Source organism: Cupressus sempervirens, chromosome 5 (genome assembly GCF_028749045.1).
Source record: "Cupressus sempervirens isolate cs-2001-9-10 chromosome 5, ASM2874904v1, whole genome shotgun sequence".
Lineage (NCBI taxonomy): Eukaryota > Viridiplantae > Streptophyta > Pinopsida > Cupressales > Cupressaceae > Cupressus > Cupressus sempervirens.
The window spans coordinates 1,008,872,538-1,008,890,194 of NC_143122.1; the positions used below are offsets into that span (position 1 = coordinate 1,008,872,538).

General features: G+C 33.9%; 1 protein-coding gene across 1 annotated transcript in view; it reads right to left on the bottom strand.

The window, feature by feature from the left end:
- Nucleotides 1-2,186: 2,186 nt before the first annotated feature.
- Nucleotides 2,187-17,657, bottom strand: part of LOC149559352 (uncharacterized) — a 128,695-nt gene continuing 113,224 nt past the window's right edge. The window contains 7 exon segments of the mRNA XM_089831365.1: nt 2,187-2,375; nt 2,556-2,713; nt 7,390-7,550; nt 8,324-8,487; nt 8,628-8,914; nt 9,641-9,691; nt 9,800-9,931. Of these exon segments, the coding sequence (XP_089687491.1) occupies nt 2,187-2,375; nt 2,556-2,713; nt 7,390-7,550; nt 8,324-8,487; nt 8,628-8,914; nt 9,641-9,691; nt 9,800-9,931 (1,142 nt within the window).

Genomic DNA, 17,657 nt, shown 5'->3' on the forward strand with positions numbered 1-17,657 from the left:
AATCACCATCCATCCTGCTTCGTTGTCTCTAAACAAAGAAAAAATGAACCCCTTTCAATAAACTGGCCTTGATAATTGAAACGAACACAGTTGGTGCTTGCCAAGCCTTCTAAAATCATGTTCTTGTCTACATCACAATTTGTCTTTAAACAAAGAAAAATTGAGCTTCTTTCAATAAGATCACTTTGATAATTGTAAACAATATGATTGGTCCTTGTTATAGAAAAATTACTACTTTAGGATCTATCTAATTTGTAAAGTCCTACGGGTTTCCTCCATGAAAATTGTTTACAAACTTTTCATAAAAAAGGTTACATTCAACCAAACACCAACATGCCCCCGTGACAAAACATAGGGGCAACACAACTTAACATTGTCAACAATATAAGTGATAATCTAGATGTTTCTATAGTTTTTGCTAGAGCTGTTTGGTTCTCACATTGGATATAAAAGTTCAAAAACCTTCATATCTCCCTAAGTAACATCTTAGCACTAGGAAACATGCTAAAATGAGGATCCCTAATCAATTGATAAAGAGCAATATTCTTGTAGATGATGTCAGTGAAGCATGCTTGAGTAATGCATATAAGAGATAGGGGAATGCGTAGATGCACTATTGGAGTACATTGAAGTATAAGTTTTTAACCTAGAGCACACCAAATGGATGCAGAAGGGAGATGGAGGAGAGTTGTAGTAGATGCCTGGCCAGAGGAGAAAATAGGTAGAATAAGCATTCAAGTTGGAGCACAGATTGGAGATTGTGTAACTGCTAGGCCCAAAAGTGAAGTTGGAGGTGGCAAGAAGGATCTAGTCAGGATGAACTGCAATTAAAGCAATATCCATTGACGATAGGGCACTAGTTAAAGCAGTGTCCTTTCAAAGATATGTATGAGATGTGGACCTTGTAAACAAACCCTCACAATTTCAAAGATAGGGCCCCAAAAGAAAACCTAGTATTTAATTAAGATACAGTTTTATTCTGCAAAGTAGAAATCTGTAAAGCTTAATCTATCACTCCACAATTGGAACCCGATGGATAAATTGCTCTTTTAATATGTGTCTGCTAAGTTACCAACAAGAAAAAGTGCAACTGGGGAACAGATATTCCCAGACAAACAAAAGATGGATAACTGGTAATAAACTGCAAAAATGTTTTTTTCCTTCATATTATAATTTTATTTTATTGTATGTAAGTTTCTATGGAAAGCTTCACAAATAGTCAGTCACCAAAATTGCATCAATACATATTATCTAGTATTTTACACTTGAGAAAATTACAAATTGTATAAACTTGCATTTTTGCACAACTCCGATACCTTGTTCATGTCCATCCCGATCTTATAGAGTTCTCTCACGGAAGTACAGTTAAATAATTTTATTTTACAAAAAATATCAATTTCCAGGTGTCCTAATATTCACATTTATTTGTAAGTGAATCTGTTAGCTGTATTAGCATTTGTAGATTGGCTTAAAATAAAAATGGCAAGAAATCTTGCAGAACAGAGACATTAAAACAAGACCTGCAATGCAAAACGATGCCCAATTTATTAACCAAATCATGAATAATATAAAAATTAAAATGCTTTGAAGAGCCAAAAAATACACCTTATCCAACCACCAGTGACTAAGGAATAATAACCAGCCATGAATTATTGGGTAACTCGGGCATGTTTGCACCTGTATCAAAAAAAAAAAGTGTCACAATCTAGAGCTACGAATTATGAGTCAAATTGAATCCATCGATGTCTTTCAAAGTATGTAAACTCCCCTTAGAGGAGAGAATGAAAATTAGTAGTCAAATGTATATTGATTGAAAATATCTCAGAATTTGCAGTACATTCCATAAACGATAAGACTCCTAAAACACTTCATATGAAGTTGACCTGAAGATCCAGGAGGGAATTCAAAAGTAATGTTTATATTTTATATCAAGAACATCACATGAAATCTCTTACAAATAGCTTCAAGATACATGCATTTTCATTCACAGTTCAAATCCTGCCTACTAGCACATTTCTGATTCTTCAAGCAAGATAACATAGTAATTTACATAATTTACACTAGTCGTAACTCATACACAACCTATTCATGTAAGTAAATGGTAGAAATAATTGCATGCATATTGCTCCATAATCCTTATTACCTCCTTATTTCTGCAAAAATTGTTGTTGAAGCCATAATAGATGTCAACATAAAGATGCAGATTCCATGAGAGGGATTACAAGACTGAGCAGTCCATCAAGATTATGAAAGTTCAGATTGATAGCCTTTTTCACCACAGATATTTCATGTTCTCTATAACTTGAATCACTAGCAGCATCCAAAGCACTACCTGCTTTTGCAAAAGCTGCAAATGATGCGCTAGCATCATCAACCTGCAAGTATAAAAATATTCTCTTACATGCTTTAACTAATAGAAACTGAGAAATAAGTGCAAAAAATTGTTCAGAGGATAAAAGAAAGCTTAATTACATGGATCAATGTCATAGTGCAATTTCATATTCTAGAACAACATATATCATCTGCCAAATGCCCCAAGGAAATTTTCAACTTACAAATTGTAACAAATGGTTATAGTGTTGGCAGTGTTGTGTATCAATCACATAGTTTCCTGATGCATTTAGAGATGCAACTCGTTTTTGTTGATTCACTACTGTTAATGCATGGCAATTCAAGTTGTCAACATTAGACGCTGATGAACAAGGAGATTCACCTGCACAAACAAAAATTTTAAATACTAGTAAATATGCTAATTATAAATCATAATAAGTTCACACAACTCAGTATACATTACTACATTTTACTACAATGACAATCAACAACTACCCTGGGCATTAGATGTGTCTCCGTCTGCACATACTATCCATTACAGAAAAGACTAATCTTAGAATTGTCATACAAAAAGTTTGGAATTTCAACTATATAATGGAAAAATTAAGAATTTTGATGCCTAAAATTGACAAAATTCACTGAAAATCTAGTTTCACAGTATCTTCTTTAATTAGTTAGAATTTGTTGCTGGGAAACTTGGGTAGTTAAACAGTTGGCATAACTGAGGGAGTTACACGGATGGGAGCATAAGAAATTTCTCCGTATCACAGTAATATGTCTCCAGAAGTCAAGAGACTTCAGATGAAGTTTCTTCAAATCTCTCTTAGAAATCAAGAGCTTCCTACAGAAGTTTCTTATTCTTTTATGTATAAATCACATTGGTTATCTTCCTAACTGTCGATATTTCTTTGGCAGGGGCTAAAAGCACTAAAGAAATACAATAGGACTTGAGGTTGCTTTTACGTTTTGCATTTAATTGTACAGATTTTTCTAGTATAAAATATTCTCAGCTCCCAACAAGGTATTAGTAAGGAGAGAAACAATAAAAAGGACTAAGATGTTTTTCCACTGAAGTTTTATTGATTGATTCTAATATTGCCAATCACTGAGTGGCACCTTATCATGTTTTTAAATAAGGGCATTCTCATCCTGGTTCTCATCAGCTTTTTCTAGGTGGCTATTATTAAAAATTTAACAGCTTGCATTATAATGATGACTATCAAATACCAATATAATATGTCTTTGCTTTCAGTGAAATTTTCATCAGTAGTTATAGTTTTTTCTATTTTTAATTTTAAATTTTTTAGGTTGTATAGAACTCCATACTTTTTGTTCATTTAAACATTTAATTGGTTTTACTTTTTGATATTTATTATTTTCTTTGTTCTCAATGGAATGACTAGATGTAACCATCAAAACACATGATTGTTTAAATGCTCTAAAATGATCACCAACTAACCTAATGATCAGGAGTAAGATGTTTGTCAAATGAACTATTATCGATTGACTGATAATTATTAATATTCCTAACCTTTGAATGGAATAGTATCATGCTTCTAAATAATGGCATTCCCATCCTAGTTCCCACCTGCATTTTCTAGGTGGTTGTAATGTCCCCTTCCTAAGCTAGTTCAGCATGGTGGCATCATTAGGTTATTTAGCCGATTCCCAAGCGCTAATGATTAGGATCAGGAAATCTTGGAAGCAGTATCAAGTGGGATGTCATATTTGGACATTTGAATGAGCATAAAATTTCTTTCTACAGCCTTTTGGGTTAACTCTCTCATGCCTACTATTTTTAGTAAGTTAGTTATCAGCTCCAACAGAGTTGGCATACTTGTTATTTTTAGTATTGATGGTAGGTCCAATTTTGATGATCATCCCAACTTTGATATAGGCCAGGGATTTTACACTAAATGATGATAAATTATATGTTAATATAGTTAAATTAAATATTATATATTAAATTTATCGTTATTTTTATTTATTTACTTAATGAAGGGACTATAGAGGCCAAACATTAAATTGAAGATGATTTATTTTAATGAATGGGCCTTTATTATTTATTGCTACAATGGGAGATTGGAAATGGAAGTGCTTCTTATTAAAAATAAGGCGAACAAAATATTCCTGAAAAATAGTGAAAAAATTAAGCTATTTTTTAAAACAATGAAAAAGAAAAGCTATTCCAAGAAAAATAGTGAAGAAGCATGAGAAATATTCTCAAAAAGATAGCAAAAAAGCAAAAAGTGTTTCCTTTTCTTGAAAAAGCAACAGAAAAGCTACAAAAGAAGGAATAGGACTCTCATTTAGGGATTGTCATGTCCCCAAATTTGAATGTAATAATTTAATTTAATTAATTAATTAACTGGTCCCAAAAATTTAAATAATATAACAAAAGGACCTTTAATTGGTTACTTTAATTTATTAATATGGGGCACAAGTTAATAATATTTGTATTTGTGCTTCCGATTGATTTAGTATATCTCGGACCCATTTTTTATTTAATTGTGTCTGTAGGTAGGTGTGGCCATCAGCTATCTTTGTACACCCTCGGAAAGGTTTCCTCGACAAGTATTTAAGCACATGTAGGTAGTAGTAGGTATGCGATTTGGTTTATTATTTCTCTACAGAGAATTCCTGTTGGGATTTCTTTGTTGTTCGTCATTTCAAGAGTGAAAGATCTTCTCTACTTGGCTCTTTCGACTTAAGTGGGATTTAGCCCTCACCCTATTCTGTTTGTATGGTTTTTCTTAGATCTGGCGAATCAGAGTGGCATTTTATCTATCATTGTATTTGGAAAATTTGAAGTGCTAATATTGTTTCTCTATGTGCACTATCTTTATTTGCAAATACTCATATCATCATCAATCTATGATTTGGTTTTCAATACTTGTACTAGCATTGTTTGGTGTCTCTGACGAATGCAATCATTTGTACACCAACTCTGAGCACAATCCGAATCATTGGCACAACCTATAATACCTTACATCCCACATGACACTATACCATCCGTACACTTTCCATAACCCTTGCCTCCACCATACATCACCACATAGCCTCTTTCCATATCCCACACAGTTGCTTCCTGCACCGTACGACCTCCTCCCTACATCGTACGGCCTCGCACATCACAGCCTGCTCCACACCCCTTCACCGTATGACTACATGTCCATACTCCTATCGTACGGACTCCACACCTCCTTTGTAGAACCTGCCTTTGCATACCATACATCCTTCCCTATACCATCCGTATGGTAAGCTCCAAGATATTGGACGGCCAGCTCCATTATACCATATGGCCTTTGTTTTCCCCTCCCAGTTCAGTGTGATACATGTTTTGAACCGTACACCATCTTCTTGCATTATATGGCCACTACAATTCGTCTCCATCAGTTGGTAATTTGGTCAAACGAGCGGAAATCCTTACGCAAGGAACAAGAATATTACAGGGATGTTAAAAAAGATTTTGATATTGCTTCTATTTACTAAAAATTACTTCTTTGTCGTTGGTTTGCCAGACCAAAAACCCTAGTTCGAAACATTCTTCATCTTGTTGAAAGATACGATATGGAGTATAATCTCATGATTTTATTTTAAGGTCACATTTGGGTAGTATTGGAATTTAGGTTTTTAGATTTGCAAAGCTTATTGGATATCAAATTCGCTAAGAAATTCGTAGAAGACTGAGAAGGATTAAACTTCTATTTTTCTGGTTGTAACTCCTTCCTTGTTGGCCAAACCGTTTCCACCCAGCCATATCACTTCTCGAGGGTCAACATGAAGATTCTAGAGCAGCCATTGGGGTTTAAGGAGCCAATACATGCATTCACTAAAGATCATAGTTGGTATTTGACAGATCTAGACCCAACCATACCATTTGAAGCATTTTAGTGAAGAACCTAGGGTTGATGGAGCTTATACATGCTGATTATTATTACTGCAGTAATTTATGTTCATTCCCAGCAAATGGGTATGTTGTATTTGTGTTTATGATCAGACTTATCCATCTGGATATCTTCACGTTTGTCTTTACATTGCACTTTCAATTTGAAATTGATTTTAAAAGTGAATATTGCAAGCATGTCCTTTATATTTGCTGTCAATGTATTGTATATATTGCAATATAAATCAACTCTTTCTATTCTGTTTATCAGATGGTCTTAAACTCGTAGGCAAAATCCAAAAAAATCAAGCAGATATTTACAGCGGCTAATATTTGAAACTTAATAGCTTACACAATGATGATGGCTATCAAATACTGATATAATGTCTTTTCTTTTAGTGGCATTATTTTGGAACTTCTAGTTTTTTCTATTTTTAAACATCTACATTTCTGAACTTCTATAGCACTCCATAATTTTGTTAATTTTAACATTTATGTAGTTCTATTTTTCGATGTTTGCTTTCTTCTCGAGGAAATGACTAACGATCGAGATCTGCAAATGGGTAGGAGTCTTCATGGTTATATTATAGTAACCGGGGTGGACACAAATGTCTTTGTTTGAAATTCCTTAGTTGATATGTATGGCAAGTGTGTAAGAATGGAAGATGCTTACAGCTAAACCCCCTGAAATGATCACTTATTATACTATAGATCAATGATTTTTAACCAAAACCTAGGTTGAGGACAACTTAAGAAAAGGGCTTCAGGAGACAAGTGTTAAAAACTTGAACTCTTCAAATATATTTTGAATGAAAAAATCTATATAAAATACTAAATAACCCTACCTAGACAGTACGAAGTTCTTAGTAGATACCTATAGATAAATGCATATCAGCGGAATTTATATTATGATGACAATGCTTTCCTTCACCTGTACCTTCATGTTTTACGGTTAGACTGTCAATTCCCTTATCTTGCAGAACAACGAATATGGATAACATCTGACACAATGACAGAGTATGTCTAGAACAAATAAGCATTCACCCTTCCATAGCATAGAAATCCCCAATGCGGTCCTCTCAGCCATGGCAATTACAAATAAAAATTTTTAAATCAACAAAATTACAAATGAATACAATGTTAAATTCTTAAAAGTGTAAACAAAAACTAACCTGTCCGAAGCATAATAACAGCTGATATAAGTTCTTGTCTATGTCTGCTTAAATATAGATTCTTGGCCATCACAACATGCATACATGTAAATCCTGTGCATTGGTAGGCTAGAGCAGCAGCTGCCCACTTTCCATTCCGTTCATACACCTTAGCACAATCCCTATAAAACAAATGAGAATATTTTATGATCAATGTAGTCAAGAATTAGGAAGTGAATAATTAAATATAAACCCTCAGTGACCTTTAACATACTGTAGAAACAAAAATAGTCTAAACTTCAAGTTTGAAAACCTTTAACCACTGAGCTACAAGTCCTCTTTCTGATGGGGAAACTTGCAGACACATGCACAAAAAGTGCATTTTGTGACCAAAAGATATTAAATCAATTTTCTGTCACTTGAGAAAATTTCAGGAACAAACTGTGGTAACTACAATTTAAGACTTCAAAGCAAGCTTCAAACTGTGGTAATAATAAAGATACTAAAATAGTCACCAAGTTCCATGAACCACAATAGACCTTCAAGGAATTCAAATGTCATATGGCATAAATCATCAAGGATAGCAAAGGTCAAGAGTATTATAAACCTATCAACATATTAGCTTATCTTAACACAAAAAATACTACTATGTGCTTGAAGTTTGTGAGTTTCCTGTCTTTTAAATGTGTTTGGAACTTAGGATACATAATTATTATAAATGTTTCCAGACAAATTATGCTATCTATAATAAGGGATGAAACAAATCAGTTCCTACTACAGTTGGAGACAACTTATAAGATATTAAAGGTTCTCTGTTTAGAAGCTCTGTCCATTTAACTAAACAATTAGCCCAAACCATTTTTTTTAAATTTACAATTTTAGAATGCATATAATCTGTGAATTTGCTCGATCAACTCCAACCATTAAAATTTAAATGCCACTAAAAGGAACTTACTCAGAAATCCTAGCAGAGTATGTGAACAAAGGCATAGATTTATTTCCCCAGTGCCTCACACTATCAGAACTCAAAGGCGGCTCTAAAATTGAAGCACTTTGTAGAAATTTTAAAGATGCACGGAAATAGAAACCAATAGCTTCAAGTTCATCGCCTCCATTGCTCTGGATCATACAATAACAAAGAATTAACCAACGAAAAAGACTTTAATTCACACATCACAGATTACACAAAAATCCTAACGAATTTTGGTCAAATCCAAAGAATGAAGTGTATGGGTAATTTACATGAAACAAAAACAAACCTTAATCCTATCTGCTTTCTGTTCCAAATCCTTGCCTTCTTCTAAAGCTGCATTTTCCATATATGAGTTATGTTCCCTACTTGAAATTACAAGTGCTCCCTCAACATCCCTTTCTACAAATCCTTTCCACTCTGGAGATTTTACTTGGGAGCCTGAAGTCCCCTTACAAGATGTGTCTGATTGTTTACGAACTACAGAAGATTCACCTCTAGAAGCATCAATCAACGATCCTTCCAGTTGGTTGCCATTAAAAAAAAATGTATCCAGACTGGGCTTCCCACTTGTTCCTGATGATTTACACAGGTCTTTAGCACCCATTATAAACCCAAAATAGTCACTTAGAGAATCGCCAGTTATGCCTGCTTTTGGACTAGGTTTCCTCGAATTTCAAAAATCTATCAAGTCGCAATTTGTTGCATTAGTGTGTTCAAAAATTGAAGGTTTTTCAGCTTGTACAATCATAATAGGCAATGATGAAATAGAGAACTCAAATGCAGATCCTTGTCTTTCAGGTCTAGTGCGAAGAGATTTAGTATAGCATGAAAGCTTAGATGAATTGGATGTAGAAGATACAAATGGAGGCCAACAAGATGATTCCTTTTCCAAAGGTTTATTATGATAAGAAAACATCTGCATTAATCCATGCTCCTTTGACTGTTGGTTGTTACATTCTGCTATCTCATGAAGAATGCATTCTAGATTTGATGAAACAGTTTTCACTTTTTGCTCTTTTTCATCTTTATTTCCTTTGCTTGCATGAGTTTGAATAGATTCTTTCTTTAAAGGTTTTACTCTTTTTCACTTGGGTTGGCCTTCCTCCTTCCCTATTTCAAAATCCACCATGCAATTTTTTTCTACCACCCCTTGATGGGTTGCCTTTCCTTTCTTCTGCTCCATGAGTTTCCTTTTCTTGGTTACCTGCTGCTGATCCTCAACTTTACTTTCTCCATTCAAACTTTCTACACCATTTTCTTTGGTTAATGCAACATTTGTTACAATTTTGAATCTGTTACCTGTTTTCTCTGATTTCAGAGGCAGAAAATCAACCCCTTTGGCATCATGCACTGCCATGGAATAACGAAAAAAGGTTCTGTAATCTTTTCTACTAGAAAAATATTTTCCAATACATGACAATTATTGGATGATGCTTTCAGAGAAAATGCAGCTGTTACCTGGATGGTTTTTCGCCTTCATTTTTTTTGCAGACTTGCACTCCTTTAATTCGCTATCCATCTTACGCTTAACATTTAAAGTGTGTACACAATTTACTTCAGGCTCATGGGCTGTCACGAGGCAACCAAAAACTGAAACAATTACATCCAAAAACAACGACAAGAAACTCACTAATCACTAAATGATCTATCTACAAAGAGAAAAACACTACATGAAAATAACCATCTATATTCTAAAACTGTTGGAAAACAATTATTTTTATTTCATGCCAATAAATGCAGATTCATATCAAAGTTTCAAACTCATAATTATCTGTAAAAATAGATTATGATAACACAGTATCATTTCTTACAGAAACATTGACATAGTAAGTTAGTTTCACCCTATATACGTCCCATCTATAAGAATTGTTTTTGGTGTCTGAAGATTGGCTTTCAAAACAATTATTACATTCAGTTACTTGCAACAACATGTGCCATGCAGAAGTGTACACCTTCCATCTACAAATCTAACTTGAACAATCTATAACCCAGGTGGCGCAAGGACCAAAGTTATAATTTATGCAATTAACCTACTAAAATTCAAACATGGTTTGAGCATAAAATGATTGATAAGCCAGAGAAGATCTGAAGATAATAGAGGCAAACATTCATATAAGAGGTGCCTGTGAAGCATTCTGATTGAAAAGACTGAATACTTTAGCTAGATCAAACAACCGCCAGGATTTTATAACAAACTAATGATATACGATTTCACAGTTTTTGTTAGTAGCGACTGTCAAATATGCCAAGTTACTTCAGCAGTGATTTACTAAAATCTATGTCCTGTCACACACCACTACAAGATAGTAGTTACATGGATGATAATTGAAAGGCAAAATTGCAGGTATAATTATAGTCTTCAGAGCATGCCTATCCCTACATTGATATTTTATATGCGCACTAACATACATGATCAATTTTTTCTATATTTTGTAATGACAATATATATAGACACACACACACACACACACACACACAAAGTCTAATTCTATAATTACATGTAGAGCATTGGATTAAATAGAATCTTCAAGTCTGAATACCTCATAATAATAACACTTTCACTTAATTGAAAAATTTCTCTGGCTAGCTTTAGAAACACAGATCTCCAATTTAATATTTTTCAATTTGAGCCTATTAAGTAGGTTTGGGGAAGCCAAGGGAAACAATGAAGTGTTCCCAAATTCCACTATTGTAGAAACTATGGTACTCTGTACCAATTATGACCTGTATTCAAGCCCAACTAAACATGCTCCACATGCACGTGTTTCCCTCAAGAAGACCATTCAATCACTTGCTAGTCTGATTCTCTATTCTCCCATGATAATTAACCTTGGCCTCTATAATATGTCTTTCTTTCTTTTTTTTGTCTCGGGAGTGTCCCTGCGTCCCAAGCCCAGCAGGTTCCCTTTACGAGGTGAGCTTGGAGCGAGACTAATCCCTTCAGCCACAGAATAACCAACACCTCCCCCAAGTGTCTGTGTAGGGGTAATGATGGGCAGGGGATCCAAAACCAAGACCATGGGGATCTCCCACAACCTCAAACCAACTCACCTAACCCGTGGGGGCTCTAGAATATATCTTTCCAAGGTATGTCCAGTGTCACATTTCTCCTGTAATACATATTATCTTCAACTCCTTCTAATATAAGTATAACCAATGAGTACATAATCTTTACAAATGGGGCATTCCATGCAGAGGCAACAACCTTTGGACCTAAGGACAATCTGCTCTACTCTTCAATTGTAACAATAGATATCAAGCTCCAACTTCAAAATGTCACTCCTGTTCTCTGGTTTCATTGTTCCTTCATCCAACATGTAGCTCTGAATAAATTGAATGTTGTCTACTAATGAATTTGATACATTTGTATTCAGAATAGTAATTGACATAAATGAATGCCTGCCGTAGTGTTCATGAATACCATTTATGAAATCACAAACCACCTGTTTTGCCAGTGTTTTGATGATGGAAATTTAAATTTAAATGATAACTCAGCCAACACAAATTACTTGATGACTGTTTCCAATAAAAGTGTAAAAAATTGCGATACTCAACAGAATAATGAAAATTTCTGAGTTTGTCAAACTTAATACCATGTTTGGCTGATTAATAAAGGATTTTTTGGAGGAATCAAAAGAATTTCAAGCTGGATTGAAGGTTTTGAAGATGCATACAATTTTTAAATTTCTTTTAACATCTGCAACAGGATATTTTTGAGGAATCATGTTTTTCAACCTATAGGATGAAAATTGAAAACTGTACAGGGTTTCAACATGACTTTAATATAGCAATCAACAATTCTAATATTGTTTCCAGATTTCATCTTTTAGGTTCAGATTTTTTAACTAAATTATTCCTTCCATTTATAGTTTGATAATATATATATATATATATATATATATATATATATATATATATATATATATACACACACTATTTTGGCATGAAAGGTAATTCCCCAACCCTAAATGCTGATTTCTCACCAGAATTTAAGCATGATATCAGGCGATATCTTCAAAAATAGCCCTTATTTACAACTAAACAATTTATTTTTGGGTGATGTAGCACTTCTCTTACACCTTAGATGCTCTTGCATGAGCAATTAAGGCATATGAAGTAGCAATTTATGAACAAACAAGGTAGTGGTCGGTTTGGGTTATGAAGAGGCATCATTAAGAAAGGTCATGACCATTCTTAAGGGTTGGCATCAACAAAGGTCATCTTTCTTTGTAGATAAATAAAGATATAAAATGTATAAGACCGCATTGAAGGAGGGCATCAAGGAAGAAAAAGATAAGTCAGTATCGAGTGAATAGATCTGCAGTTCAGAATAAAGCCATATTTGGATATAATAAAATATCGTGGCAGGCATGAGAATATGTTTGATATGTATGCTGTGTATGCAATGTGGACCAACATTATCATATATGTATATATGCTCTTCAAATATCACTTACCAAGACAATAATAAACTTTATTATGTTTCTTTAATTAATAAATATAAAAAATATATATCTATTCTTTACTCCATAAGAAATCATACAGGAACAAAAGGAAATATATTAGGGAATATGGTAGACTAGTTCTCTCAAATTAAGTAAGCAATCCCAAGTGATGGAATTGTATTAATGGATACTCCTGCCATTTGTGGGCCATGAGGGCAGTTGTCTTAGTTGGATGTTGTGCACTCTTGGACTTCATTGGGCTGAAAAATCTTCCTCAATTACCCGGCTTACTTTGAGTTAAGTGGGCAAGCCCAAGTAATGGAATTATATTAGTGGATATTCCTGCCACTTGTGGGCCTGTTGAGTAACATGGATCATTTTCTGCAAATGTAATAACACTGCCCTTGTTATTGGTGTGTTCCAAATGCAGATTTGAAGACTTATAAATATGAGAGAAGACATGTCTCTATGGTTAATCATCATTAGATAATAATAATATATTAACAACAATATAAATAATATTTTATATATGTATATACAATATATATATATATATATCAATAATGTATCTCATGATCGAATCAATCTGACTAAAGCTACAACCTTAACACTCCCTCTTAGCTAGGGAGGATTGTTATAGAACACATTATGCTCTCAAGTATATGAATAGATATCATCTCAGTATGATATTCTTGGAATGGCATATTTAAGGATATCAATAAATATCCATCAACTTAGATGTTATCTTTTAATGTAATCTGAAGTATGTTTCAACATGAAATATCAATCATATGATATTCATCATACTTATATTCTTTTGGTATGTGCACTGGCATCAATCCTTGATGCCTACCAAAAGAATATGTCATATCCTAGTAGGATATGAGTTATTTGATTTCCAGCGCTCCAAGAAAACAAGTTAATGTAGTTTGATCGTGATACGTTCGTTATCATGATTACCGACACTCCAGGACAACAACTTAATGTAGTATGTCATGATAATAGGTCAAGCTATTGATAAGATCATCACCAATAGCAACCCTTCAAATATATATGTGTGTGTGTGCGCGCATGTATGTGTGTGTGTGTATATATCTATATATATATATATATATATATATATATATATATATATATAAGTTATCATTCACAAGGGATTGTACCTCAAAATTCTCCCTCTAAACAATGATATTAGGAAGTCAGGTCTTGTAGTTTCTCCCTTAGGGGCTCTCTTTGCCCAAGGATATTTGTCAAAGTCCCTCTGAATTTGATATCGATCTTCCAACTTTCTGGTGATAAGACATTACTTCCTCATGATGTACACAAGAGTAGGCCCATCAAAATCATGCAGTCAAACACGTGCATTTCTAGATTCCCACTGAGTATCAATCTTCTAAGCTCTTGCGTTGTCTTTGAAGAAGCTTCCGCTTAATGTAAATGAATTCTAGAGCCTCAAATTATCTAGCCTGATTATCAAATGACTAATGAATTCTAGATCACAGCTTCTTTCGAGCTACTGTCATAAGATTGAGTTTGCACAATATTTGGTAGCTAAAGTTAAGTACCAACCATCTTTTCTTGCAAGAACATTCTCGAACATAAAGGAAAAGATCAAAGAAAATAACTCTTATGATATGTATAGGATTACAAATAGGAGAGAGACTACAATGAGTAGATAAATGTAAAAGATAAGAATGCTTATCTACACATGAGGGTCCATAGAGATTTGAGAATGGAACGTCTCCTTTCTAAAGATGGTTCAAGTGGAAATGTAACATTGATTATTATTCTCCCCCACAATGTAAAATTCTCACTTTTATATCATTGACCCATCAGATCCACTTCACTATTGTATCTCATCTACATATCTTGAGTTAATTTATGGTGATGGTAATTATACCAAATGTGTTTGTGTTAAATCAAATCCTTTGAATATACTACAAGATTTGCATTCATGATAAGCCTGTTAATATGCAGCTTCAACTTTCCTTACTGTTGCAACATTATCTCCTGTAAATTTGTGCTGGGAAAGCATGCATCTGAAAACTTTTCAAACTCATCAATCTCCTCCACATAAGGATTGTATCATGGTGTCCTAAATCTTTTATTCGTCTCCATATCTTTATCCAATCATATCAGCCTTGAAGGACTAGTGCAATCATGTTATTAAAAAATAAAAGAGATGGATAAATAAAGAGCAAAATGAAATCTGCTAATGGCACCCTACACATCCACACATCATCCTTGTGAATGTAATCCACATCTTTCTTTTGAGTATTTGTCTTTCTTCCAAAATTCAATTTGGTCCTTCTAGCTCCAAATCAGATTGCATTTTTGAACATTAACTCATGTGAAAAAAACACATATAGTTCCCAAACTATTCTATGTAGCTTCTATCAATTTACTTTAACCCCTTGTTGGTTACTTATCTGTGCTTAGCAAGGTCTCGATAGTTTTCTTGAAGTCCTCTTTTACCAATGATTCACCCACTCCATTTGATGTGATCTTCTATCTCAACTAATATTAATAATGTGTTGTTTGGTAGGCATATGTGTTCTATTATGTTTCCAGAGCTAATGAGCCATCACTATACAGAGAGGTGATTGGATTACTGAGACATTGATTCAAAGTTCATTGATGTGTCCCTATGTATTCTCATACCCAACCCTACTATCAATTCCACGCACCATTTCTATATATATGATGATTTTTGCAGATGTTGAATATTATTGTGAGATATCATATCGAGGCATATCAATTTTAAAGCATTTTTTATATTCGAATATGTAGTTCTCCCCTGTGATTCCAAACCTTCTTTAATTTTATTTTTTATGCATAATTGCATTCTATTAACAAAATCCTTTAACTAATCCAAGCCCTGAAAAAAAAATTTAATCTTGTGAGCTCCAAATAAAACAAATCTTCATACTAAATATTCAACCTGATCATATTCATTTTCTTAGTGGTCTAGTCATGTCATGTCATATATATTTAAGACCCAGTGCTGACTTGGATTTTGTCTTCTAAGATTACTGATAAGTGTCCTAAAAATAAGTCCCTTCTCTTTCCCCGTACTTTTCTTCTTACTCTAATGTGGCTGACATAACTTTCTTTCACCTTATATTGCCTTTGACTATTTTACACCTTCCATAGACGACCTTCAGGTATTGGTTTGTTATACTCTCTATTACCGGTGACTTCTATAAACTCTCGAATAGTGGGTCCTCCTCCATATTGGGTGTTAGTCCTCCTTTTAGTGGTGGGTCCACCTTGTTTCATTTATCTGTAGTTATGTATTAGTTGTTGATGAATAACCTTTTTGCTAACCGCATACATTTATTTTGTAGTTTTTTGCCCCTTTGATTGTCATTTCAAGTACACAATCTTTTTCCACGTAGGCCGCTCTAGAGTGGTGTGTCTTTCTATTTTGTTCGATCACTGATTTCTAAAGGGCTTCAATGTTGGTTGTGATTGAAGAGCCAAAACAGTGTTGTTGGAATCTTCTGCAATTGGAACTCAACTTGGGACATGCTTAAAACATGGCTGCTGAGAAATAGAGGTGGAGGGTCTTCAGTTTTGAAGTCTGTAGAGCTTGATGTGAAGACACTGACCGAGATCAGAGATGGACAATGACGTCTGAGTGATAATGATAGGCGCTCATCTCATATCTTCAAAGCTCTAGAGATAATGAGGAAAATTTCCCATGAAAAAAAATGATAAACAAAAACAAGCTATGTTGAAGCCAGATGAATGTCAATTTGATCTACGGTTAGACTGTTTGATGGTGAATCAATGTTGCTACTAAAAAAAAAACTTCAATGGTTGAAGAAGGATTCTAGTAGGGAGTAGATGTCATCTATATCCAGCATTATTTTGCTCATGTAATTTTTGTCCATGTTCCAGCCCAATTGGGGCAGATAAGGCTCGAAAACAATATTGGCCAGATTGGGAGAAGAAGTTGAGGCCTAGACGCCTGTGGTTTTAGTAATAGTGTTGTTCTCCTTCTTGTGCATCACAAAGGGACCTGAAAATGTTGAAATATCTTGTATTTCCACATAGTTTTTGTGTCTGTTGTCATACATACTATATGATGGCCATCATATTTTATAATATCGAATATGTATGTCTATAGTATATGTTATCCAATATGTTTCTCTTCTGCAATTTAAATATTATCCTCTGCAATAGGTATATTGTTTTCAATTATGATTTTCTATTACACATTGAAGTATCATTTGTTGCTACTGTATTCTTTTCAGTTTCATTCTCTCCTTTTTGACATTTGCAACCTGGCTTTGATACCATGTTGAGTAACATGGATCATTTTCTGCAAATGCAATAACACTGCAACTGTTATTGGTGTGTTCCAAATGCAGATTTGAAGACTTAAAAATATGAGAGGAGACATGTCCCTATAGTTAATCATTATTCGATAATAATAATATATTAACAAAAATATAAATAAACATGTGTGTGTGTGTGTGTGTGTGTGTAAGAATATTTGTCTAAATGATGATTTACCATCAACAATGTATCTCGTAATCGAATCAATCCGACTAAAGCTACAACCTTAACAGGACGAAGGGATATTTTTTCTTAGTTGGATGTTGCATGCCCTTAGGCTTAATTTGGTTGAATAAGTTTCCAGGCACTGTTTGTGGATTTGCTCTCCAAAACCTACCATGATTATTTATGGGAGTTGGAACAACTGATGGCTTGGTTCCAAAATTTAAAACTTCAGGCACAATTTATCTAAATAGGTTAAGATAATTATTGATATATATGCACTTATGTTTATCGGATCCCTAACCCTTATAGAAATAACTTGCCTTATGAATTATATTTTAAACATTGTATAACATGATTACAAG